This window comes from Vulpes vulpes, chromosome 2, assembly GCF_048418805.1.
Source record: "Vulpes vulpes isolate BD-2025 chromosome 2, VulVul3, whole genome shotgun sequence".
NCBI classification, from domain to species: Eukaryota; Metazoa; Chordata; class Mammalia; order Carnivora; family Canidae; genus Vulpes; species Vulpes vulpes.
In genome coordinates, this window is record NC_132781.1 from 37815052 (window position 1) to 37841399 (window position 26348).

The 26348-nt window shown below is 38.4% G+C and overlaps 1 protein-coding gene across 2 annotated transcripts in view; it reads right to left on the reverse strand.

Moving 5' to 3' along the window:
- AP2B1 (adaptor related protein complex 2 subunit beta 1) overlaps nt 1-26348 on the reverse strand; it is a 133894-nt gene that overhangs the window by 28162 nt on the left and 79384 nt on the right. The window contains exons 15-18 of one of the 2 annotated variants that reach the window (XM_025996129.2): nt 22457-22498; nt 21456-21602; nt 18287-18432; nt 10964-11093 (exon numbers count right to left, since the gene is read on the reverse strand). In XM_025996129.2, coding sequence (XP_025851914.1) covers nt 10964-11093; nt 18287-18432; nt 21456-21602; nt 22457-22498 — 465 coding nt within the window. The remainder of the gene's footprint in view (nt 1-10963; nt 11094-18286; nt 18433-21455; nt 21603-22456; nt 22499-26348) is intronic. The other variant, XM_025996131.2, reaches the window with a different exon arrangement.

Below are 26348 nucleotides of genomic sequence, written 5' to 3' on the forward strand. Positions count from 1 at the left end.
GGTTCTGCCACTCAACATGCAGTCTGCTTGATATTCTCTCTCTCCCCGTCTCCTGTCCCTTCCCTTTTGCTCTCTCTCTCAAATAAATAAATCTTAAAAAAAAAAAAAAAAGAAATAGAGCTTGAAAGTTTTATTTTTAAGGTGTATGGACCTCAATATCATGAAGCCTATGCATAACTCCTACATAAAAATTGTGAATAAAGCAAATTCTTTTATGTCATTGAACATGGTACTACAGCAAAATATGACAGTGTAAATATGAATGAGGGCGGGATATGGCTCTCAAGTGGGCTTTAATCCAGCTGAGAAAAATCCCAGTGAGCTCTCTTTAATTCCAACGCATGGGGCAGCCCCGGTGGCACAGCGGTTTGGCGCCGCCTGCAGCCTGGGGTGTGATCCTGGAGATCCAGGATCGAGTCCCACATCGGGCTCCCTGCATAGAGCCTGCTTCTCCCTCTGCCTGTGTCTCTGCCTCTCTCTCTCTATGAATAAATAAATAAAAACTTTAAAAAAGAAAATAATTCCAACGCATGATATAGCATAAGGCTTTAAGGCTTTGCATAAAGATTATCAGCCATAATGAGAACACAGGAACTAGAAAGAAGTATCCACTTTTTATTCAAAGTCCTCTACTGCATAAAGATCCCATGGTTAAATCTACTTTCCAATTATTATTTTTTTAAGGACTTTTTATTTATTTATGAGAGAGAGAGAGAGAGAGAGAGAGAGAGAGAGGCAGAGACACAGGCAGAGGGAGAAGCAGGCTCCATGCAGGGAGCCCGACGTGGGACTCGATCCCGGGTTTCCAGGATCACGCCCTGGACTGAAGGCGGCACTAAACCGTTGAGCCATGGGGGCTGCCCCTACTTTCCAATTATTTATTAAATCAAAATTGATTCCATTTTTCATCATCAACTCCTAACTTACCTTCATGATATAAAGATGGCTGGGATTTTAATAGATGACAGCCTATAAATTAGAATACCACTTTAGAATTACTGTGTGAAATTCATTATTTGCTCAAGGTTTGCAGGCTGGGCCTCTGTTACTTGAGTAATCTGATCTCAGAGTCCTTTTTTTATGATGAACGAGGTCCCAAGGTTGGGTGTTTTTATTTTTAAGACTTTTTTTTTTAAATTTTTTATTTATTTATGATAGAGAGAGAGAGAGAGGCAGAGGGAGAAGCAGGCTCCAAGCACCGGGAGCCCGACGTGGGACTCGATCCCGGGTCTCCAGGATCGCGCCCTGGGCCAAAGGCAGGTGCTAAACCGCTGCGCTACCCAGGGATCCCAAAGTTGGGTGTTTTTAGAATTGAATTCTGGATTTTAGGAACAACCATGTCCTGCCATTGATGCCAGATTTCTGATTCACTAGACCATCTCTGCTTATCAGAATCAAACTTGTCTACTGCTTATGAGTGGTTATTCAAACAGGGCAGTTGCTATTAATATATATATCCTAAAAGAGAGTCCCAGAAGCCAGTAGTTGAGTGTCGGTTAAAGAAATACAAAAGATATTGCCTAGTAGAATCTTGATTACCTTAATAAAAAGGATAAGGAGTATTCTCAACAGGAATAATTGAGTAAAAAGGCAATATCTAGTATGTAAGATAACTCTAATTTCTCAGATGAAACATGAAAAATATATCAAATTGGAATCAGTAATCACAGAAAATAAGATTCTCTTTTCTTTAGTAGTAAAATGTTTTCATCCTTCATAACCAAGCCTCGATGACCTACATATTGCTAACGGAATATTTCAGGTTCTAGCCTGTCTACAGGGGTTATTTTCAGTACTGGGTCTATCTGTCCAACTTGGGAACCTCTTATAGTTCCCATAAAATCCACCACTTCAAGGACTCCACATCTATTCAAGCAGCAAGCAGTCCCATAAAAGCCATCAGAGTGCACAGTCCTCAACTATGGATCCTGGAAGACCAAAGGAGGGTTTTAATACTGATTTTGTTTGGCTTGCACAACAGTCTAGAAAAGTCAGCAAATGCCAAGCTGGTTCGCTTCATCTGATAGAAGCTGCTGAAAGGTCTTCCATTTGGAAGCATTTATCAGTTTTTCTGGTACAATAGCTACAGCTGTGAGCTTTCTGAGTGTGAACTGACATATGTAAGCCATGAAATATCAGGGACAGGCACCATCTGCAACTGATTGTCTCACAGCCTGGGACTCAAATGTAGGAGTAGCAAGGGACAGAATTTTCTCAGGGCCACACGCTGGTAAAAAAACAAAAAACCCAAAAAAACAAAAAAAACCCCAAAAAACAAAAAAGCAAACAAACCCTTTTGGTTGACAAAGATCTTAAAGTTATGAATAAACAGGATTATAAGATTGTGTTCTTTGCAGCTGGGATTTTCAGCACTTTCTGCCCTAATTATTCAAAGGTTAAAATGAACAGAAGTTGGGGCACCTGGGTGGCTCAGTTGGTTAAGTGTCTGCCTTCTGCTCAGGTCATGATCTCAGGGTCTTGGAATCAAGCCCTGCATTGGGCTCCCCAGTCAGCAGAGTCTCCTTCTCCCTCTGCCCCTGCCCTTGCCCCACAGCTCATGCTCACAATCTCTTTCTCAAATAAATAAAAAAGTCTTAAAAAAAAAAAGATGAATAGAAGTTGTTTTACAAGAGACATTCAAAGACAAAAAACCAAAAGGTATTTTCATTAACTAACATTCATCCTCTTATCAAACAATCCTTATGTGGGGTTTAAAGTCGATAGATTGATAAACCATTGGGAAAACCCCAATTCTTTATCCATATTTTACCTCTTAAGGGTCCTAATTATAAACTGGTACAGAAGGAAGGAAGGATTTTTATAAAGGTGCTATTAGACTTTCGGGTAAAGACAGTAGACCAAAAATCATAACTAAATTTTCTTCTTCCTGGAAGAAATTCTGCCATAATTACAGGAAAAAAAAATTAAAGGTATAAATTATACACAGGATTGGCAGCACCTCTGGAACTGTATGGAGGGGAAAGAATGAAGATTAAGATGCTGTTGGAGTCCTAAATCCCTACCCACCACTCTAAGCTACCTTAGCCCCTCAGTCCCTGCAAAAAAAGGTAAAAACTCATTCTTTTAGAGGATAAAATACATGGTACTTTGAAGGGAATGGCAGACATGGTCGAGGGATGGTGGATTCAGTGAATTTATGCATAATCAATGCTGAGACTCTCCCGTCATCTTGCCTAATTTAGCTGCCAGAAAGCTGGCAGAAAGCCTTTATATTCTAGACAAGAGAGTCAAAGATAATTTTTGAAAAAATTAAGCCAGCCCAAGCAGACAGATGTAAAAGTACTGACAGAGGATTCCAGCTGCCCACAGTGAAGAGTAAACTGGAGCTCTGGTCTTGGGTCTCATGGTTTAGAAAGACATACTCTGTGATTCTCCTCTGGCCTCCCTGCAACCCATGGACAGAAGAATCCTCAGAACCCAAGAGATATGCCCAAATAAAATACACAGAATCTCCTAGCAGACAGACCTAACACTGTTTTCAGGGCCTAGTTGAGATACTTCTACTAATCTTTTTTCCTGAGGGTCAGTAAGCATAGCCTTAGGTCCAAGGGATGGCCAAAGGGTAGAGTTAGGATGCAGAGTAGAAGGTGAAACAAGTTTCTCCAGTTGTACTCCTGAGTGAACAAAGGGGGAATTTTAGCAAAGAACCAAACAGAAATCCTAGAAATAAAAAGTACAATTTGTGAAACGGAAATTATAGTGGATGAATTTAACAGAAGGCTGTAGCATACAGAAGAGTTGATATACTTGAAGACAGATCAATAGGAATTATCCAATCCGAAGAACAGAGAGAAAGAAGATGGAAAGAACAGCTTCAGTAATCTGAAGGACAATATCAAGTGGTTTAACATTTTTTGTATAACTGGAGTTCCAGAAGAAGAGAGATAATTGGGCAGGGAAAATATGAAGAAATAATGGCAAAATTTTCCCAAATTTAGGAGAAACTATTGACTTATATAGATCCAACGTTAGTGACCCCCCAGCCAAACACAAGGAAAACACCTAGGTCCCTAATGGTTAAATCGCTGAAAACCAAAGATAAAAAAAAAAAAAAAGAGAGAGAGAACCCACAGATGAGTACCGTTCAAGAAAACTTTCTGCAAAGGTGGAAAAATTCTACTTCCACAATGCCCAATCTAGAAACTATTAGCCACGTGTGCATTTGAAATGTGGCCAATGCAACCAGGAAAATGAGATCCTTATTTAATTTTAATTAATTTCAATTTATATAGCCACATATGGCTAGTACCCATCATAATGAACAGTATAGCCAAAGAGAATTATGACATACTAAGCCATCATAATATATGCACCTTACTGATTCAAACAAATAGCAACAATAAAAACAAAACAGTTTAAGGTACTGAAATAACTGGAAACCTAGACACCGGGTGTTTCATGTTAAGGAATTTTTACTAATTTTTTAATGTGTACAGCAGTTATTGTGGTTGTATTTTTAAAAAGAAACCTTCTGCTTTAAATATATATATTGAAATATTTACAGACAAAACGGTATGTCTGAGATTTGCCTCAAAATAATATGGAATAGGGCTGTGGAGAGGGGTATAGATGAAATAATATTAACTATGGATAATCACTGATGCTCAATGATGGATATGGTTTACAGAGACTCATTACACTATTGTGTTTACTTCTGTAATGTTAAGAATTTTCCATAAAAATTTTTTAGAAAGTAAAGCAAAAGGAGAAAGAGATGGGAAATAAGAGGGAAAAACACGAATTGGCCCAGAAGGGTTAACGTCCAATGACAAGACTTCTCTTAAGAGAAACAGAAAATAAAGGGAAAGCTACAAAAAAAAAAAAAAAAAAAAAAAAAAATTCCCAGGACTGAGGGCTACAAGTTTCCACTTTGAAAGAGCCCAATGAAAAACAAACAAACAAAATGAAAGAGCTCAATGAGTACCTAGTATAATAGGTGAAAAGGGAGTCATACCTCTTGAGGCACATCACTGTGAAATTTCAGAACATAAGAGATAAAGAAAGGATCTTACAAGCTTTCAATGAGAAAACACCATGCAGGAAAAAAACAAAATCAAGAATCATAATGGCATCAGATTAGGAAGAAAATGATTTCTAACCTAGAATGTTATAAAGCATGAAGCATGAAGACGACATTTTATAACACATGAAACTTGAAAAACTTTATTGTCTATATACTCACTCTCAGGAAGTTACTGACGAATGTTTTTCATCGAAGTGAGAAAGTAAAGAAAAGAACAATAGGAGACCCAACATAGAAGAGAGGCAATGAACTGAAGAGTGATGATGAAGGGAGATCCCAGGATGACAGCCATATTTCACTCACAAAAGAATCAATCCTGAATAGAGCAGGTCAAAAGACTACAGCAGGGAGATCCCTGGGTGGCTCGGCAGTTTAGCGCCTGCCTTCGGCCCAGGGCGTGATCCTGGAGTCCCAGAATCAAGTCCCACGTCGGGCTCCCAGCATGGAGTCTGCTTTTCCCTCTGCCTGTGTCTCTGCTTCTCTGTCTCTCATGAATAAATAAATAAAATCTTAAAAAAAAAAAAAAAAGACTCCAGGGGAGACTTCAAGAAAGTGATGGAAGAGTCTGATCTCATGGGAAGTTGGGACTGAATTATAGTTAAAAACACAAAAAATTAAGCAAACAAGAAGAGACAGGTATTAATAGTTAAGTGTCCAACTACATACAAAAAGTTTTATGGAGAAAAAAATAATTACACTTTATAGCTCAGTTTTGAAGTATAGTCCTAATAATTTAAAACACCAGGGGTGCCTGAGTGGTTCAGTCAGTGTTTAACAGACTGAACCCCAACCAGTGTCATGGGATTGAGCTCCGTGTCAGGCTCCCTGCTCAGGGGGGAATCTGTTTGTCCCTCTCCCTCTGCTCCTCCCCCAACCCTGAATCAATAAATAAAATCTTTAAAAAAATAATGTAAACACTGAACTCTGATTAAAGCAAATTCTTAGCTAGCTCTGTTGGGGAAATGGGATGACAGGACATAGGCATGAAGAGGACATCAGTGAGTGTGGAAAGATGTCAAGGACACCTAATGGAAAAAATCCAGAAGTCACAATACAAGCATATTATTCAGAGACAGAGAAGTAAATACAAAAAGTTTCAAGAGGCAAGAGAGATTGACTAGGGGAAAGAAACTGGGGCCAAGTTGGGGAGAGAAGGCTGGGGACTGGGCTCTTGTTAGCAAACTACAGAACTAGTTGACTCTTGGGTGTGTGGGTGACTCAGTGGTTGAGCATCTGCCACTGGCTCAGGTCGTGATCCCAGGGTCCTGGGATCGAGTCCTGGGTCAGGCTCCCTGCCCATGTCTCTGCCCTTGTGTCTCTCATGAATAAATAAATAAAAATCTAAAAAAAAAAAAAAAGGAAAAAAAGAAACCAGTTGACTCTTCATATTGTTTTTAAACAATGGACAAAATTAAAACCAATGATCTCAGTGAGAAAGGAAGCCAAGCAGCTGTAAGAACTCTACAGCATTTCGCATAGGTTATGTTGTAAGTCTATTTTTTTTTTATTTATGATAGTCACAGAGAGAGAGAGAGAGCGAGAGAGAGAGAGAGGCAGAGACACAGGCAGAGGGAGAAGCAGGCTCCATGCACCGGGAGCCCTATGTGGGATTTGATCCTGGGTCTCCGGGATTGCGCCCTGGGCCAAAGGCAGGAGCCAAACCGTTGCGCCACCCAGGGATCCCTAAGTCTATTATTTTTTTGCAGACACTTGAAGAAGCAGACACTTGCCAGGGGTCAAGTTTGAAGAAGAAACACTGGGAAAATATTTCTAAGCAACTAACACAGATGAAAGTCAAGGATATCAGAGTCAGAGAAGACTCATTTAGAAAGAATTCATTTAGACATTTGTTAATGTTTTTGTTTTATTTAAATAGATGGAATCAATTTTTTTTAAAAGAATATAACTGTATGCTATAAATAAACTCAAGAGAAGATACCACCAGAGGCAAGCTAAACTTTGTGTACTATTGATAAGTTGAATTCACAAAGGCTTTAACACAACCAACATCAGAACAGTAGAGACATTTTCTAGGCTCACATCTCTACTAGGTACCCAATTCTTGTCTCTAAGGTAGAATCTATTTTACATTTTAAGAGAGAACAGTGTTTTTAACTTTTCAATAGTGTTCCCGACGGACTGTAAGCCAGTAAGTAGTTTGATAAGCACTGTAATGAAATATTTTTGTACTGGTGCTATAACGACAGTTCTGGCAGTTAGTTGGGTTTATCTGTCCTATATATTGATACGAAATTAGCCAAAAACAGTTAAACCCACACTGCCTTCAAAATTTCATTTCCTCAAACCCCATCTTTTCTTTCCTGATTTTATGGTCTAAAGGAGGAAAGCACTAATTTTCCCACGAGTTCTTGAAATTAAGCACTATGCAAATATAATGTTTAAATGCCAGTCAATTTTTACCTGGCTTTACCTGGATATTTATGACCTAAGCTTGTTGGAGTTAATATTTGATTCTTTTTGTTTATACTGGGACAAGTACAGGATGGAAGCCAAAATCTAAAGTAACCCACCCACCTTAAGCTAGCCATTCCTTTCAACTAGCACCAGGAGACATTAAATAGAGCTGCTCAAAGGAGGAAAAAAAAAAGTGTTTAAGTTTTTGCTTATTTTCTCCACTGGGAAATGTCAATTAGTGAGAAAACAACCATAATTATCACATCCCTGAAAGAAGATGGGAAATTTTTAAAAGCTTGCTTCTTATACTTCAGGTTTGCAAAAACAAAAACTTATTAGTCTTAATCAATACTTTTGAGGGAAGGCTTTGGACTAAGACGCAACTGCTCTTATGAGAGTTCCTTATTTGGGATGCTCATTTCACTGCATAAGAAATGGAAATACAAATAGAAAGGCAAACTGACATTCATTTATTTATTGTTTCCTTTTTGTTTTAAGAACAGAAAATTTTGCCCTGGTTTCTGTGACCCAAATTCCCTTTCCTAGTTCTAAAGTAAAGCATTCTTGCATTCATGCTGACTGTCCTCAAATACTGTGCTGGAGGCTCTATGGGCCAACAGGAGGTTAGATTTCAATGAAAAAGGAGCAGGTGTAGATTTGGGTTAGTTCCTTACTTCAGGATTCTGTGCTGGAAAAGCCCCTTAACACACTGCTCTCATCATAGTAACAGCCAATTCCATCTGTACAGTAATCCTTGTTTTATTCTTCTAGCCTGAGCCAAGTTCCATCATGACTCACTCATCTTTGCTCCAAATCATTATACCCTTTACCGAGAAAGAGGCATCCACTAATTGTGGCAATAATGTAGTGAACTGGTGAACAGGTGTGCTGGTATTTAAGCTACCAAAGAATATTAGTCGTAACTCCAAGTAATTGTACTGTCGATGTCTCACCATCAATAGGACTAGGATCTCACACTGGTATTTCCAGAGATTAAGCAATGGTATCCATCCCACCTGTCTTGACTGGGAAGTGGAAGATTATTTTTCTTTAATCATTTTAAACATATTTTGTATTTTTAGTCTCATTTAAACTATTCATTTTAAGTTCTTGGTGGAAGTGGAAATACTCATCCAGTCTGCTCTTCTGTTTTTCATAGTACAAATTTCCCTCTTTTTATGGTTCAATTTGTGAGGCTTTTTAAAAAAATTTTATTTTATTTTTATTTTTTAAAGATTTTTATTTATTTATTCATGAGAGACAGACAGACAGAGGCGCAGAGGGAGAAGCAGGCTCCACACAGGGAGCCCGACATGGGACTCGATCCTGGGTCTCCAGGATCAGGCCCTGGGCTGAAGGTGGCGCTAAACCGCTGAGCCACCCAGGCTGCCCCCTTTTTTTTTTTAAAAAAAAAAAAAAAGATTTTATTTGGGGATCCCTGGGTGGCTCAGAGGTTTGGTGCCTGCCTTTGGCCCAGGGCGTGATCCTGGAGTCCCGGGATCAAGTCCCGCGTCAGGCTCCGGGCATGGAGCCTGCTCCTCCCTCTGTGTCTCTGCCTCTCTCTCTATGTCTATCACGAATAAATAAATAAAATCTTTTAAAAAAATAAAGATTTTATTTATTTGAGAGAGAGAGAGAGAAGAATTGGGGGGACGGGGTGCAGAGGGAGAGGAAGAAGCAGACTCCTGCTGAGCAAGAAGCCTGATACAGGACTTAATCCCAGGACTCCGAGATCATGACCTGAGCCGAAGGCAGATGTTTAACTGACTGAACCACCCAGGCACTCCTGTGAACTCACTTCCAAAAGAGATTTTCTTTTCAGCTGGGAGTCCTGACGGCCCTGAAGTTCAGAGCTTTGCCAAAGGACTGCTGTGCATTGGCTTCTGCCAGGTTCCCTGGGTTTTACCAGTCTGGGACCAATTTTACATTAACTTATTGATTTGGAGAACACTGTACCTACATATCTTGTATACATTTGGACTATATGCCCATATATTATGTCATGTGTGGCAAAACATTGGGCCTCGGATTTGTCATAAGAGGGTATCCAGAACACTGGTCAGAGAGAAACTTCTCCATCCCCTGTCGTAATGGAAACACTTTTTCCAGTTCCCCTTCCAGGGTACCAACTCTGTGTAGAGATCAGTTACAGTTTCCAATCTCAGGTGGACCCAGGGCTGTCTCTCTTGACCTTATGAGCACTTCATTTTTTTTTTTTTTTTTTGAGCACTTCAAAACCCCCTATATCTACAGCTTATATCTGTATTCATAATCCTTCAACACTGCTACACTCAAGCTTACTAGTCTGCCTTCATGTTGCTTGAACCCCAGAAGGCTTATATTTCAAAGAGAAATTCAAAACAGATGAAAACTGAATGAAATTCTCAGCTAGTACTTATGCATTCTAAAAAATACCAGTATTTTCAAGATCGAGGCTCTAGTAGATCTGATAAAATTCTGAGCTCCTGTAAGATGCTGCTACTTATCATGGTTATGTGCTAAGAGGGGGCCTTTAAATCCAGGTAACTGTATTTGTGGTTGCATGTTCAAAGACAACCACTATGTAAATTTATTCTTTTATAAATAAAAATTCACTATAAAAATCTTTAGAAAAAAGGTTTATAAATAAGATCTTTAAAAGTTTAAAATGTTTGTTGAGTAAAAGAATGAGTACCTTCCCATGTCAAGGTATGACTTTATTTTTTAAAGTAAAAAAAATAAAGGTTGTGCCTGAACTCACAACCCTGAGATCAAGACTGAGCTGAGACCAAGATTTGAACTCTTAACTGACTGAGCCATCCAGGTGCCCTTGTATGCTTTTATAATCTGCTTTTATTTTTATTTATTTTTATATACATATATTTTAAATTTTTTATGTATTTGAGAGAGAGAATGAGCACGAGCAGGGGGAGGAGTAGAGGGAGAGGAAGAAACAAACTTCCTGTGAGCGGGAAGCCCAATGTGGGTCTTGATCCTGATCCCGGGATTCTGGGATCATGATCTGAGCTGAAGGCAGACACTTAATTGACTGAGCCACCCAGACACCCCAATCTGTTTTTATTTTTAAATTAAACTCTACATCCAATGTGAGGCTTGAAATCATGACCCCAAGATCAAGAGTAGCATGCTCTACCAACTGAGCCAGCCAAGCACCAATATGAATTTTTAAAAAATAAAAAATAAAAAATAAAAAATAAAGGGCACCAGGGTGGCTAAGTTGGTTAAACGTCCAACTCTTGATTTTAGCTCAGGACATGATCTCAGGGTCATGAGACTGAGCCCTGTTTTGGGCTCGGAGCCTACTTAAGATTCTCTCTACCTCTCCGTCTGTCCCTCCCCTCTGCTCTTTAAACAAACAAACAAACAAACAAACAAGCAAACTTTTCCATAGTTACTTCAAACCTGAATGTTCCATGACCAAATCTGAGGAAAAAAGAGGGGTTATTTATATATAAATGAAAAAATTGGAAAGATATCAAGTTGCACTTGAAGTAAAACCCTAACCTGTAGGTTATTCAGAGGTTCCATCTTCATGACCGGGCCCAGGGTGTTGAGAGGCAGGGAGACATCAATACTCTGGTTTGGCATCAGTGGTGTATGGATGGCCAGAGGAGTGCTGGGGATGACACCAAAGCTAGGAAAAGAGGATTAAAAAATTCCAGAGGTTAATCAGGAGGCATGATTTAGTCACATCTTTGGATTTCAATGGCTTTTTACTCCATTTGGAGGAAATATAATTTTTAATAAAATTAAATGGGAAGAACAGCAGGAACCAAGATGCTTAATCCTAATTTGCTAAAACACTGATTACAAAATAACCCATTTCCCATTAAATGGATCTGAGGAAGGAGAAAACATTCATTAAGTACAGAAGTGCTTTGTTAGTTTCTAATGTTTCACACTACTGGAGGGTCAGATTTAATAAGTTTCTCTCTTTTCTTAAAAAACATTTTTCCCGGATCCCTGGGTGGCTCAGAGGTTTAGCACCTGCCTTCGGCCAGGGCACAATCCTGAAGTCCTAGGATCGAGTCCCACATCGGGCTCCCTGCATGGAGACTGCTTCTCCCTCTGCCTGTGTCTCTGCCTCTCTCTCTCATGAATAAATAAATAAAATCTTTAAAAATTTTTTTTCCTTAGATAATCCCTGGGAGAAAGATGACTTAAGAATATAAATATACACTCTGTAAAGTACAATAAATTGACATTATTTCACTAGCTTGATACCCTGTCTTAGCAATCCAGATTATTTACTGGCAATTATTTTTTTTTTTTAAGATTTATTTATTTATTTATTTAACATAGACAGAGAGAGAGAGAGAGCGAGGCAGAGACACAGGAGGAGGGAGAAGCAGGCTCCATGCTGGGAGCCTGACTTGGGACTCGATCCCGGGACTCCAGCATCGCGTCCTGGGCCAAAGGCAGGCGCTATACCACTGAGCCACCCAGGGATCCCCCTATTTACTGGCAATTCTAATTTTCTTTTTTATTTACATATGTAAGACAAAAATCACTGAAACAGAGCCAGTGAAAGTAAAGCAACACTGATTGACTTAGACATTCCAAATGACTAGGACAATCTGGTCACTTTCTAAGCCTAAGGCAGGAGTGTGTACCCACCAGTTTGACTTCACAGAGCAGCCTGTCTAGTAGCGATACAAAAATAGTAAAGAGATAGGAAAAACCTGAGTCTGGAGTTACATAAATAACAAGTATGTATGACAAGCAGACGTGTTTTGTTTTTGCTTTGAGAGAGCGGGAGTACGCACCCAAACAGGGAGTGGGGGAGGGACAGAGGGAGAGAGAGAATTCTGCTTAAGATTCTCACCCACCACGGGAGCCCAGTACAGGGCTCAACCTCACTACCCTGAGATCATGACCTAAGCTGAAATCAAGAGTTGGACAATTAACGGACTGGGCTACCTAGGTGCCCCAAGAACAGACATGTCTATGTTCAAGAAATATAAGAATAAATTTTCAGACAGAATGAGCAGAAAGGGAAAAGTGGGCCTACAGGTATAACAAATACACAAGTGAACAACATAAATTTATATTGAATTTGTTTTCTAATTAGCCTCAGGAAGGAAGATGGGACTATAATATTTATAAAATAACTATAGAGTGTATGTAGGGACTATCTTTAAAAAAATCACAGGAAGGGAGAAGAAACATTTTCTTTTTCCTAAACTATGCTTCAGAGTATCAAAATATAATAAAGTGATCCTGAGAATATACATCACTCATTTTGGTATAACATTTATAGATAAAAAAAACCCATTCTGCTTTTGTGATCTTGCTCTCATGGTCAGCAAACTCTGTCTGAAGGCAATATTGGGATAGAAATATGGCAGTAGCTTTTGTTTTACAAACAAAACATACTTGAAAGTAAATTGCCATAGAAACAATGGAAATTATGGGGGCACCTGGGTGGTTCAGCTGGTTAAGCGTCTGCCTTTTGTTCAGGTCATGATCTCAGGGTCCTAGGATTGAGCCATGGACTCAGCCATGGCTGAGCTTGCTCAGCTAGGAACCCGCTTCTCCCTTTCCACCTCCACCTCCCCACACTTCATTTGTGCTCTCTCTCTCCAATAAAGAAATAAAATATTAAAAAAAATGGAAATTATGAAACATTTATACAGAAGGGGAAAATACACTTAATAAAATGACTGTAGTCACCAAAGGAGAACACGTAACAGTGAAGGAAGAACTGGGGGGAAGAGATGACCAGACAAGAGAAGTAAAGGAGAGCCAGTAAAACCCAGCTAAGAAATAATAATAAAAAAATAAATCATGCCAGAAATGAACTAAACTACATCCAGAACACAGATGCAAAAAAATACTCAAAAAATTTTAGCAAATCAGATTCAACAATATATAAAAGTAGACAATATATCCTGACCAGACAGGATTTATCCCAAGAATACAAGATTGGAGTAGCAGTCAAAAAATCAATCCCTGTGAGCCACCAAATAAATAGACTAAAAAAGAACCACATGATCATTTCAATAAATGAAGCATCTGACATTAATTTTTATCCACTTGTAATAAATTAATAATTCATAATCAACTTAATTCCCACTCATAGTAAAACTCAACAAACCAGGAAGAGAAGGAACTCCCTCAACCTCCATGAAAAATCTACAGTTAACACTGCATTTAATGGTGAAAGACTGAATGCTTTCCCCTAGAGAACTAGAACATGACAAAGAAGTCCCTTCTTAGCACATGAACATTTACTGCAGATCCCAGTATAGTCAGGCAAGGAAATAAAAGGCATAAAACTAAAAAGAAAAGATAAAACAGTCTCTATTCACAGACAAAACGATTTATCTATATAGAAAACTGTAAGGAATTTATAAGAAAGCTACTGGAACTAGTAGGGGAATATAACAAAGTTGTACAATAAAAGTTCAACATACAAAAATCAATTCTACTTCTATATATCAGTAAAAAACAAATATTAAAATGAGAAGAAAGTTATTTACTATACCATTAAAACCATGAAACACTTAAATCTGACAGACATGTAAGCACACGAGAAATTATAAAACAGTGCAAAGAGAAGTTAAAGATGACCTAAATAAAGCAAGTTGATGGATTAAAACTCAATATTGTTTGATGTCAATTCTCTCCGAAATTATCTACATATTTACTGCATTCTCAATCAAAATCCCATCAGGTAAAGAACCTAGAACAGCCAAAACAATTTTGAAAAAAGAACTAAGATGGAGAGTTTGTACTATCTGATTTCAAGGCTATATATATTTTAAAAAGTTTACTTTGACTCTTATTTTATACCATATTTAAAAATTATCTCAAAATGGATTATAAAAGTTAATGTAGGAGCTAAATCTCTACCACTTCTATTAAAACAACAACAAGAACAAAAAACCCCTTTGTATCCATAGGCCAGGCAAAGATTTCTTAGAACACAAAGAGCATAAGCAAATACAAAACTTTTTGAAAGACACTCTTAAGAAAATAAAACCAGAGAAAATATTTGTAAGACATATATCTGACAAAGGTCTTGTATCCATAATATATAAAGAACTTTTACTACTTGATAATAAAATAAAAAAAAAAGAAAGATCAGGGCAGCCCTGGTGGCTCAGAGGTTTAGCGCCACCTTCAGCCCAGAGCGTGATCCTGGAGTCCCATATCAGGCTCCCTGCATTGAGCCTGCTTCTCCCTCTGCCTGTGTCTCTGCCTCTCTCTCTCTTTCTCTCTCTCTCTGTCTCTCTCATGAATAAATAAAATCTTAAAAAAAAAAAAAAAAAAAAGATCTGAGCAGATACTTCACTAAAGATATAATGGTCAATACACTGATGAAAAAATTGCTCAATATCATTAGTTGTTAGGGAAATGAGAAATAAATTAAAATGCATATTCATAAGAACAGCTAAAATTGGTAAGGCTATACAATATCTAAAACTCTCACATTTACCATATGCCCCAGCAATACTACTCTAGGTAATTCCCCAGGAAAACTGAAAACATATACTCACACAAAGACTTGATTATGAATATTCCTAGCAGCTTTAATCATAGAAGACAAAACAGGAAACAACCCTAAATTCTACCAACTGGTAAAAGGTAAACAAATCGTGGTATACTCATCAACGGATACTACTCATCAATAAAATGGAACAGATTTAAAAAAAAAATGGAACAGATTACTGATTTATCTCCAAGCATTACGCTAAGCAAAAGAAACCAGATGCAAAAGCCTTCATACTATGTGATTTCACATACAAAAGAGTAAAGAAAAAGCACAATTACAGTGATAGGGACAGAGTTACACAGAAGAAAAGAGACCACATGGCAAGTACCGTATATACTGAGAATAAAATCACTGCCTTCCCTGTAGCACTCTTGCCAGAGGATGAAGTGTAAATCTGATCATGCTTATATAGATCTGCCTCCAATTTATAGATGTAATCGGCAAAATCTAGATTATGGGAAACTCCACAGATAAAAGATGTAATTTCTCCTGTAAATAAATTTCAAGAAAAAAAAAAAAAAAAAAAACAGAGAGGAGAAATCTATAGAAGAGACTTAAGATACTTATCAACCAACTGGTATAAATGGGGACCTTATTGGGGCCCTGTTCAGACAAAACAAACTGTACAAAAACATCACACAACTGTGAAAACCCATAGATTGGATGTTTAAGGATATTAGAGAATTTCTGGTATGATAACAGTGTTATGGTTATGAGTAAAAAAAGGTATGAGGTATATATTGTAATAGTTACAGATAAGAAAAAATCAGGGAGGAAAAAAAGTATTTATAAAAGATAGACAAAGAAGAGTTAATATAAACATAGTTCTCCAGAGAAGAACATCCAAACAATGGAACAATATAAAACTTCAAACAAACAAACAAAAACTTTAAACATATGGGGGCACCTGGGTGGTTCTGTCACTTAGGCATCTGCATTTATAGAGTGTATAAATCTGCCTTTAGCTGGGTGGCTCTGTCACTTAGGCATCTGCATTTATAGAGTCTATAAATCTGCCTTTAGCTCAGGCCATGATCTCAGAGTCCTGGGATCAAGTCCCACATTGGGGCTCCCTACTCAAAAAGGAGCCTGCTTCTCCCTCTCCATCTGCCCGTCTCCCTGCTCACGTGTGCTCACACACACTCTCTCTCTCAAATAAATAAATAAAAATCTTAAAAAAATAAAAATTTATTTTATTTTTTAAAAGATTTCATTTATTTATTCATGAGAGACACAGAGAGAAAGAAAGAGGCAGAGACACAGGCAGAGGGAGAAGCAGGCCTCATGCAGGAAGCCTGACACGGGACTCGATCCCGGGTCTCCAGGATCACAACCTGGACTGAAGGTGACGCTAAACTGCTGAGCCACCCGGGCTGCCCTATTAAAAATTTTAAACACATAAACCCTAAGAATCTTCCTACAGTAAAACACTTCAAGGTACACATTGAATGGGCACACTTTATTCCATGAAAAACTGACCAAGATTGGTCAATACTAGGAATATCCTAGTAAAATTATTGGACCTCAAAACTTTGGGCAGCCAGACAAAATGATGTCATCACTTATAAGGGGAAAAATCAGGCTGGCCAAGGACTTTTTCCACAGGAACATTCAATGACAAAAGACACTAGAGTGAAACACTTAAAGAATTTGAGTCAAGAATTTTCAAGTATAAAGGTCACAGTTTTGACCACATAAAAATTCAAAGACTGTTGTTTACATGAGCCCCCTTTGAGGAACCTACTAAAAGACATCCAAGAAAGGGCAGTGGGAACTTAAACGAGTGGCAGTAAGCACAAATCCAAGATAAAACAAGGATGAGGTATAAAGGGAAAAAAAGAAATGATACAATTTACAAAAATGAGAGGAAGAGGAGGCAAGTGGGTAGAAAGCAGAATAACTAGCTCTTGGCCTCATCAGTCATAAGAGGACTTCAAAGACAACAAATCAAGTAGTAGAATTTTAGTCATACTTCAAGTACAAAAGTATTTCCAAAGAAAGACAGTACTATTGACATTAGGGAATATGGGGGGCAAAGAAAATATGTTACGGGAGGAAATTAAGAGACTTCTGACCGAAAGCAGGAACTGAGAAGATATTATAAAAGAAAAAGCAGGGATTCCTGGGTGGGGCAGCGGTTTGGCGCCTGCCTTTGGCCCAGGGCGCGATCCTGGAGACCCAGGATCGAATCCCACATCAGGCTCCCGGTGCATGGAGCCTGCTTCTCCCTCTGCCTATGTCTCTGCCTCTCTCTCTCTCTCTCTCTCTCTCTCTCTCTGTGACTATCATAAAAAAAAAAAAAAGCATAACTATCAACAAAAATATAAAGTTTTCTAAATATCAGACTATTTAAAAAAAAAAAAAAGCAAACACAAACAGAAATGAAGTATGAAGGCAGGCTAAGAAAATGGCTATTAATACACCAGCCTTAGCTTTTAACATGGCCAGCTCCCCCCAAAATAACTGGAAAAAAAACTAGTCTGCCAAAAGGAAACACAGACTTTCTAAATACTTACATTGTTTTTAATGTGCCTAACTTTCAAATCTAGGGTACAAAAGTTATTTCCAAATGCTTAGAAATAAGTAAGAGAGTTACTGATACAAGTTGTCACTGACAAATTTTATTAAATCTGATTTAAAGGTCCAATTACTACTTTGTTACAAACAAGTCTGATTATCTTGTATAAATGGACCTGCCATCAAAACCTTACCAGGCAGGTTCCTGAACCATGGTATTTAATAAAAAACTGACATTTCAGAACTACAGAAAATCAGTATTTACATCTTCATGCTCTCTTTGTTATTAAGGCAGAGAATTCATTGCTAAAAGCAGACCACCCACCTATATTATTCAGCTAACAGGTATACTATGTTTCAAACTTTTGACATCAACCAAAGTATGTTCGTTTTTCCCGCCAACATATGGGCTTTGGACACTTATTTGTTTCGTTCATTACTCTAGCCCCAGCACCTAGAAATGTATGGCACACAGATGCTAACCAATTATTTGTTGAACAAATACATGGATTTCAATTAAAACTTTTTTTTGGGTAAATGGTTTATTAAAAACATTGTAGTCCTACAACCCTTTAAGAAGACAGTAAGTTAGTTCCGGTTTCTTTTTTCCATATGGATGAGTTTCCCAACAAAATTCTCTAAGGCCTCCAGAATGGAAGCTGACAAGTAAACAGAATGTAAAAGCTCTCATTCTACATTCAACATCTGCCAACATGAGAATTTTTAACGCATTGTTAAAAATGGAACATTATTTTGCTGGACACAAGGCACAATGCTGCTTCACAATTGAGCTGAGGACTCAGACTTCTTACCTATTCTTGTTAAACTGGATTGCAAAGTCTGTCATGTGCTGCAGAGCTTTGTTGGTGAAGTTCATTTCCATATAGATGTGCCCTTGGCGGTGAGTAAATGTTCCAGAAATCTCCAAGCCTTTAGCTTTTACTGCAGGCAGCCAGACCTAAAAGACAGTATAAAACCCAATGGAACCACGCAAGATTTATCTTGATGCTATTTGTTTGAATATACAAAGATGAAATTAAGACCACTTATTTGGGCAACTGGTGATTTTTATACTATAAATATCAAGTCAGATGCCAAAGGTTCTGGATAAAGTCATATTCTCTGAATTTTGAGACTGTTCTCAATTGAAGAACCAAACTAAACCAAGCCAAACCCTCAAGAAAAGTCTATGAATAACCCTGGCTAGTTCCCATCTTCTATTCAACTTGATCATTTTACTGCTTGACTACTGCTACCAAATGTGTATACATAAGGAAAAGAGAAATTCCAGTGAGTATAGTGTGTGTGTGTGTGTGTGTGTGTGTTTATTAGCACCTTTGGTAAAAGACTTAAAAGGGAAGAAACTGAATCTACTAATGAAAACAGCACATCTATATCTTTGAAGACTTTTTTTCATCACTATACCCATTAACAGTAATCTCTAGGGCAAGGGCCATGTCTTATGTATATTTTTTAACTCTTGTTATAGCTTCTGGTAAACAGGACTTAGATATGGTTTAAGTAGTTTAAATGCCTATCTTCTCAATATAATCCATTACCCATCTCTGGTCCTAAAACCTGTGATACTCCTGGAATGTAAGAGTTAATTTAAAAGGTTGGGGGGCACCTGGGTGCCCCAGTCAGTAAAGTGTTGATTCTTGATTTTTGGCTCAGGTCATGATCTCAGGGTCATGAGACTGAGCTCCAAGTTGGGCTCTGAGTTCAGCGGGGAGTCGGCTGCAGATCTCCCTTGCCTCTGCCTCTTCCCCTGCTCTCTCTAAAAATAAATAAATCTTGGGGATCCCTGGGTGGCGCAGCGGTTTAGCGCCTGCCTTTGGCCCAGGGCGCGATCCTGGAGATCCGGGATCGAATCCCACGTCGGGCTCCCGGTGCATGGAGCCTGCTTCTCCCTCTGCCTGTGTCTCTGCCTCTCTCTCTCATTCTGTGTGACTATCATAAATAAATAAAAAATAAAATAAATAAAATAAAAATAAATAAATAAATCTTAAAAAAAATCAGGAAATTTATGAACTGTTTTGACCATCTCAGACAGAATACCAAAGCTTCAGTGGGTGGTTGAATAAACATGAAAACATATTTAGCCATATTAAGGGAAAAAAAGGAAAGAAGAAAGTGAAATCAAACAACCATAAGCTATCAGAGGGTCAAAAATTCTAAAAACCAATAATACTCAATGGAAAATATAAGCAATCTGGCACTCTGTACTGTGTTGCTGGGAATATAATCTAATGTTAACTTTTGGAAGGCAAGTTGAGAACGTCTATTTTAAAATGTTTAAATGATCAAGCACACTGCAGGTTTATCCTGTAGCTATAATTACAAAAATACACCAGGATAAAAAATATATATATTTACCAGGATATGCATACATAAAGATGTTCACTGCAACACTGTAATAGCAAAAAAGGGTGATAAAAAAAAAAGGTGGTGATGGACTATATGTCCATCAACAGGAGAATGATTAAATAAGTTGTGACACGTCAATACGGTGGATACAGACATTCAAAATAATATGATAGAGAAAAACAAGACACAAAACAGTATATTCCATTGACACAGTACTGTCAAAGGACACAGACATATAGGTATATGCATAATCCTTTTCATAGGACACACAAGAAAGTAATAGTGACTATTTATGGGAAAGTGAGGAAACTTAATTTTCTATCTGTTGTTTCTACATTACTTAAACTTGTCATTTGTATGTATTACTTTAATGTTACTAAACAAATGCATTAGATAATCTTTTAACCAATAATTAAAAGTCTGTGGGATAACACCCAATACAGAAACCTCACAACAAAGTTACTGAATTGTGCCAAAATTTTATGGCTCAGTTTTAAATCCTGTTTTTGGTTACTCTATTCAGCAGCTGTGTAGAAAAAGTTATGACCCCTGGAATGGACAACTGGTCTACATTTCTGTAGTAGGGATCCTTTAGAGTCAGAAGAGCAGGGTAAAGAATTCAGGAAACAAACAGGCATGTTGTCCCTCAGAAAGGCATCATTATAAGAAACTGGGCCTAGCTAAAGATGGCACTATACTCTGAGGCTGAAATAAGCTTCACTTACATCGAGTTTCCACTTTTGAAATTCAGTCTGAGTAGAACATTAAGCAAGGTTGAGACTAGAAAAGCACCAGTGATAGAAACCTAAATCAGGACTCTAAAAAGGTACACTAAAATCCATGAAAGCCAAATTGTGAGCAACAGCACTCTAGAATTTGTATATAATACAAATTCTCAAAAAAGGGAATGGAAGAAATGAGAAGAATGTTACTCCCCTACACTATAGTCTGCCCCCACCCCCACCCTCTGGCCCTTGCTATTGTGTTGTGAACTGGATTCACACTAGATTGACTTCAATACTGACAAACAAGACATTTCTAAACAGGATAACAAAATACAGGGATGCCTGGGTGGCTCAGCAGTTAAGTGTCTGCTTTTGGCTCACGGAGTGATCTTTGGGTCTGGGGATCAAGTCACACATCAGAATCCCTGCGAGGAGCCTGCTTCTCTGTCTGCCTATGTCTTTGCCTCTCTCTCTCACGAATAAATAAATAAGATCTTTAAAAAAAAAAAAAAACAGTTTGGCACCTGCCTTCGGCCCAGGGCATGATCCTGGAGTCCCGGGATCAAGTCCCACATCGGGCTCCCTGCATAGAGCCTCCTTCTCCCTCTGCCTGTGTCTCTGCCTCTTTCTCTATGTCTCTCATGAATAAATAAAATCTTTAAAAAAATAAAAAGAAAAAAGAAAACAAAATACAAATACTTAAGATTTCCAATTTTAAGTCTAATTATAAAAATAGTTAATATGGATGCTACGGTGTTTCTTATTGCTAAATTTCAGGCTACTTTTCATCTTCTTAAATCCTGTAGGACAAGGGCCCAACCCTTGGCTTTATGATCAGGGGAAGTAATAAAACATGTGTTCTACATTACGAAAGTATTGCTTTACTTACAGCCTTAGGAGCCACATATCCACCAGGTGCCATGCCTATTCCCGTGGAGAGTTCAAACAGGTCATTCAGACCACTGCTGACCACAGCAGGAGTAGGTGAGGGAGCAAAGGTTGCAGGCACTGATGATGGGATGAATGACTGTCCCACCTGCAGGGAAAAAGGGAAGGGGAGTGGAAAACCAGGAAGAACAGATTAATAGCCCTTAACATGTTGCTCTATATTTCAGAAGTATTGATCAAACAGTAAGAACACACCATAATTACAAATTTTTGGAGCTGAATTAGTATATTCTTTGTCCTTTTAATCATCATGATTATTTTTTCATCATTGATAATATACAAACACTCTTTAGAAGTTCTAACACAGAGTAATCAGTAGGACCAGGAACACAGTGATCCAAGATCTTTTCTGTTTGTTTCCAATTTTAGCTTCCATGATTCTGTGCAAAAGGCCTACAGATACCCTAACAAAGGGAGTCTGTTTCTATAGAAAGAAGAAGCATCCAACTTAGAAAGCAGTTCTATTTCCACTTGGGTGCAGACAAGTCTTACTTTCCCATTTAGGCATAAATATCTAGTAGGAAACTCTCCTGGGGGGAAGAGGGATATTCATACCCCCCAACCTCAGTCACTTACAAGGAGAGTCTCCCTCTGAGTCCAGCTGACTCTCTCAAGTTCTTTGTAGATGATACTAGAGAATAAGAGCATTCTCCAGTCAAGATGGGAGGTTCCATTTCCTTTAGCTCTTTAATGTCAGGAAGACAAAGATCTCTGTAGACACCAGAGTGCCAATCCCTAAAGATGTCCCTACACCACATGTGGTGTATGCCTCTGAAGAATCCAAGTAACCCTATGCTACTTTCTACTCTTCATATACTGTTATAGAGGTTTTGGTGTACAATGCTAGATAGCAGCGGTGGCTGGTCTGAGAATGTGTGCATAGGAAAAGGCATCAAACAGGGGGCAGCGCATCCCATGGTGAAAAAAACGGATGGCACTTACTGCCGGACTTCCTCCAATGCCCCCGCCAAGGTCACTGCCAAGCTGAAAGAGAGAAAGGAGAGAGAGGAGAGAGAGGTAGAGTTCATTTAGCTAAGTACTAGATGCCCATATAGAATCTGTAAATTGCTCTACCAAGTTGCTGGGAATACATGCTGTTCAACTGGACTCCCAAAGCCTAAAGAAATTCTAGATTACAAAGAAATATGTCCTAGGGGAACCGAGTAGTGGTACTGATGCTGTGTGGGAGTTCTGAGAAAACTTGGAAAGAAGATGGAGCTGGGACATCTCAGTGATGTTTCAGATCCAATCTTCCCACTGGGGTACACAGGCACAAACCTCAACCAGATTTAAAGAATTTACATATTCCAAGAAACTCTACCTCCAAGCAATAATGTCTTGAAAGTGTTTTATTTTCCCCTAAAAAGAAATTTAAGGGAGGAAAAAAAAGAAAAGCAAAGAAAAACTAAAATGTGCTTTGATCTAAAAAACATGCTATCCTACTGAGAAAGTGGGAACCAAATCAGTATTGAGCAATTTCAAGCTTCAAAAATTATAGGTGGAACAAGAGTGATTTTTAGAATTTAGAACTTTCCTAAGCAAGAAAACAGCTGGGAGAGGAAGATATCCTACCTGGGGAGGAAGTAGGAAGGCATGCAATGCTTCAAATCTCTTTCACAATCAATAGTACTAAGGAGAAATGCTGTGATTTACCTGGAGATCATGTAAAAGGATGCTAACTATTGGAGAATTAGATGAACTTAATTAGCTAGGTGACAGGAAAACCATTCCATATGGTCTTAATCTGGCCTTTTTCCTCTTCAGGGCTTTAATATAATTCACCCTGAAGTCAGGCTTCCATGATATTAAAGAAGAACTGAAACTGAAAATAGCTGGCATGGAGAAACATGAAACATACATATACACAACTAACAGTGCTGTTTAAAAAGCAAACACCACCTTTTTTGGCTACAGTTTCGCATTTGTCTCTTCCCTAGTTCTCACTGTGCATCTGAAATTCCTCTTTGAGTCACCAAATGCCTTGTCTGCTCTACAAACGCTGTTTCCTTTATTATCTGTCATTTAGTGGTAAAAACTTGGAAATCTTTGTGCTGTGGTTATGTTAAAAAGCAAAACTCGGGCAGCCGCGGTGTCGCAGCGGTTTGGAGCCGCCTGCAGCCCGGGGTGTGATCTTGGAGACCCGGGATGGAGTCCCACATCGGGCTTCCTACATGGAGCCTATTTCTCCCTCTGCCTGTGTCTCTGCCTCTCTCTCACTCTCTCTGAATGAATAAATAAATAAATCTTAAAAAAAAAAAAAAAAAAAAAAAGCAAAACTCTACAGGTTTTCAGAATTTGAGAAAGAGGATTTAGCTTCTTAGTGAAAAAATACATGAAACAGTGTTGCCAAAATCTAAAAAATAATCTATACTGAAAAACGTCAAAATCTATGACAAAACTGTTTCTACTATGACAGAAAACGGGCTGGGCAGGTGCTTTGTAACCAGCATTAATAACCATTCTCTATGCTAAGTTATAGAGCACTACAAACCTTGAAGAGCCATTTCTAGAACCTGATTCCAGAAGATTACTTAACGGTTGAAAATAAGCCAAAAAGCACATGTGTAAATAAATGAAAAGGTCACCACAATGAAGAATTCAAACTGGCAAAGTCTGAAAGCAAAGAGAAAAAATATCACACATCCACTTTCTCTCTGGTTCTGTAATGGCACACATCTGTAGCATGACATCAGAAAACCACCTTTTATTCAAACAAACACTGAAGTAACATCAATTGGATACAGGAAACAATGAGTGGAATACACAGATCAATAAGATCCAGACTTTGCAAACTGGCAGGAGAAATAAAACATGAATGCAAAACTACACAGAATGAACTAAAGCAAAAAAAGAGAAGTACTGAAGGGAAGAGCCTCCTTTTGGCTGAAGGATAATGAAAAGCTTTACAAGAGGTGGTAGTGTGGGATTATAAAAGCAAAAAGGGATTATAAAAGCAAACAGCATGCACAAACGCTGCAAAAAACATGAATAAAAGCAAGATCAAGAAGAATGAGTAGCGCAATTAAAGTGAGCACAGAGTAGATATGTGTGGGGGAAAAAAGGTCACAGAAATTAAGTTTGCAAAGGCAGGCTAACTAAAGGCAGGGAGGTCTTTAGTTTTTTTTTTTTTTCTTTTTTTCTTTAGGTCTTTAGTTTTTAATTTCTCCTTCATAAAACCTTGGGAAGTTTCATAAGATCTAAACTTTCTAAGAGTTTAGAGTAGTAATAACTACTTCGGTTGTGTCCTATCAACTATGATTTTCAACCTTAGATACCTAAATTAACCACCTATGTGTGTGTATAGTGGGAGGCATTTAAAAAAATACTGATGCCTCTCACCCCCAGAGGTAGTGATTTTTTTTTTAAGGATTTTATTTGAGAGAGTGAGAGAGTAAGCGAGAGAGAGAGAGAAAAGAGCAGGGGGAGGGGCAGAGGAAGAGGGAGAAGCAGACTCCCCACTGAGCAGGGGGGCTCAATCCTGGACTCCAGGATCATGACCTGAGCCAAAAGCAGAGGCTTGACTGACCGAACCACCCAGGCACCCCACCAGAGGTAGTGATTTAACCGTTCTAGGGTGGAGCCTGGGAATCAGAACTCTGAAAAGCTCTCCTAGTGATTCTAATGTATAAACAAGATTGAGAACCAATGCTTTGGAGAATTAACTAATGTTTGGAATCAAAAAGATTTACCTGTTTGAAAATGACTTTGGAGCTAACACCTGAATAAAAAGAAAGCTAGACCTGGAGAAGAAGAAAAAAACCCAAAACCCGTAATTAAGGAAGAGGAGGATGCACAATATCTTGTTTGTCCTGATGCTTTTTGATCTGGTTTGACTTTCTAATGAGCTTACCCTTTCTTCCCCTCAACCATTCTCTTCCCTTCTGGCCAGGCTTATAAGCCAAGCTTAATAGAGATGGAATTCTGTATGTACCTGGTTGGCACTCAGTGGCAAGAATGAAAAAATACACTGGAAGAGAAATGGTGGTTTTATCCAATAGGCTAAATTCAATAAAAGGCATTGAGAAAAGACACTCATTGGTGGTGTTACTTCCAAAGTAAAGCCCATGTATAGCCCATACTTTCTTAGATTTCATTCTTGTTATCTCTGAGTATTGTATGAACATTATCTTAGCTGGATAAGATCTGAATGTATTCTCCCCACCATGCTGCTTGTGAATTTCATTCAAAAACATGAAATTGAAAAGCAATCCCAATAGTCCCATGTTTATGTTTAGTGTATCAGATACAATTCAGCCTCAACATAGAATCAAGAACTCTGATCTTAAGAGACAGAATCCAAAGGGTATTAAGAGACACGTAGCCAAAAATATAAATGTTCACCTGTGTCATTATGTCCAGAGAGCAAAGGGAAAGGATAATTTCAAAACATGTTTGTTACCCAGCAAATCTATAACTTACTCAGACTTTATTCAGCATCTCTCCTTTTGCCTGAAGAAGCTCCTGAGGAAGGATATCATCTTCATCTCAGAAAATACGATAGGGGTGATAGCACAGTGATGGGTAGGAGTGACTAATAAAGAGATGTCAGCAAGCATGGGAGGCAGTTACCCAGGGAATGGTCTTTCCTGTTCACAGCGACAAGCAGGATGATGCAGATAGTAATCAAGAAAAAGAAAGAAGAAAGCTGGAAAGCTGAATAAAATACAGAGAAATTCTTCTCGTGTTGGCCTGGACAAGCCATTAACCATTTCAGTTTAGCTGTTGGTATTATCTGGAGTCAGACAAGAGTCATCTGCCGGTCATACTTATCAGGTAGGGTACAAAATCAGCCAACTGAGGACTTGTAAAAATTCAGTGGTATCTGTTACCTAGT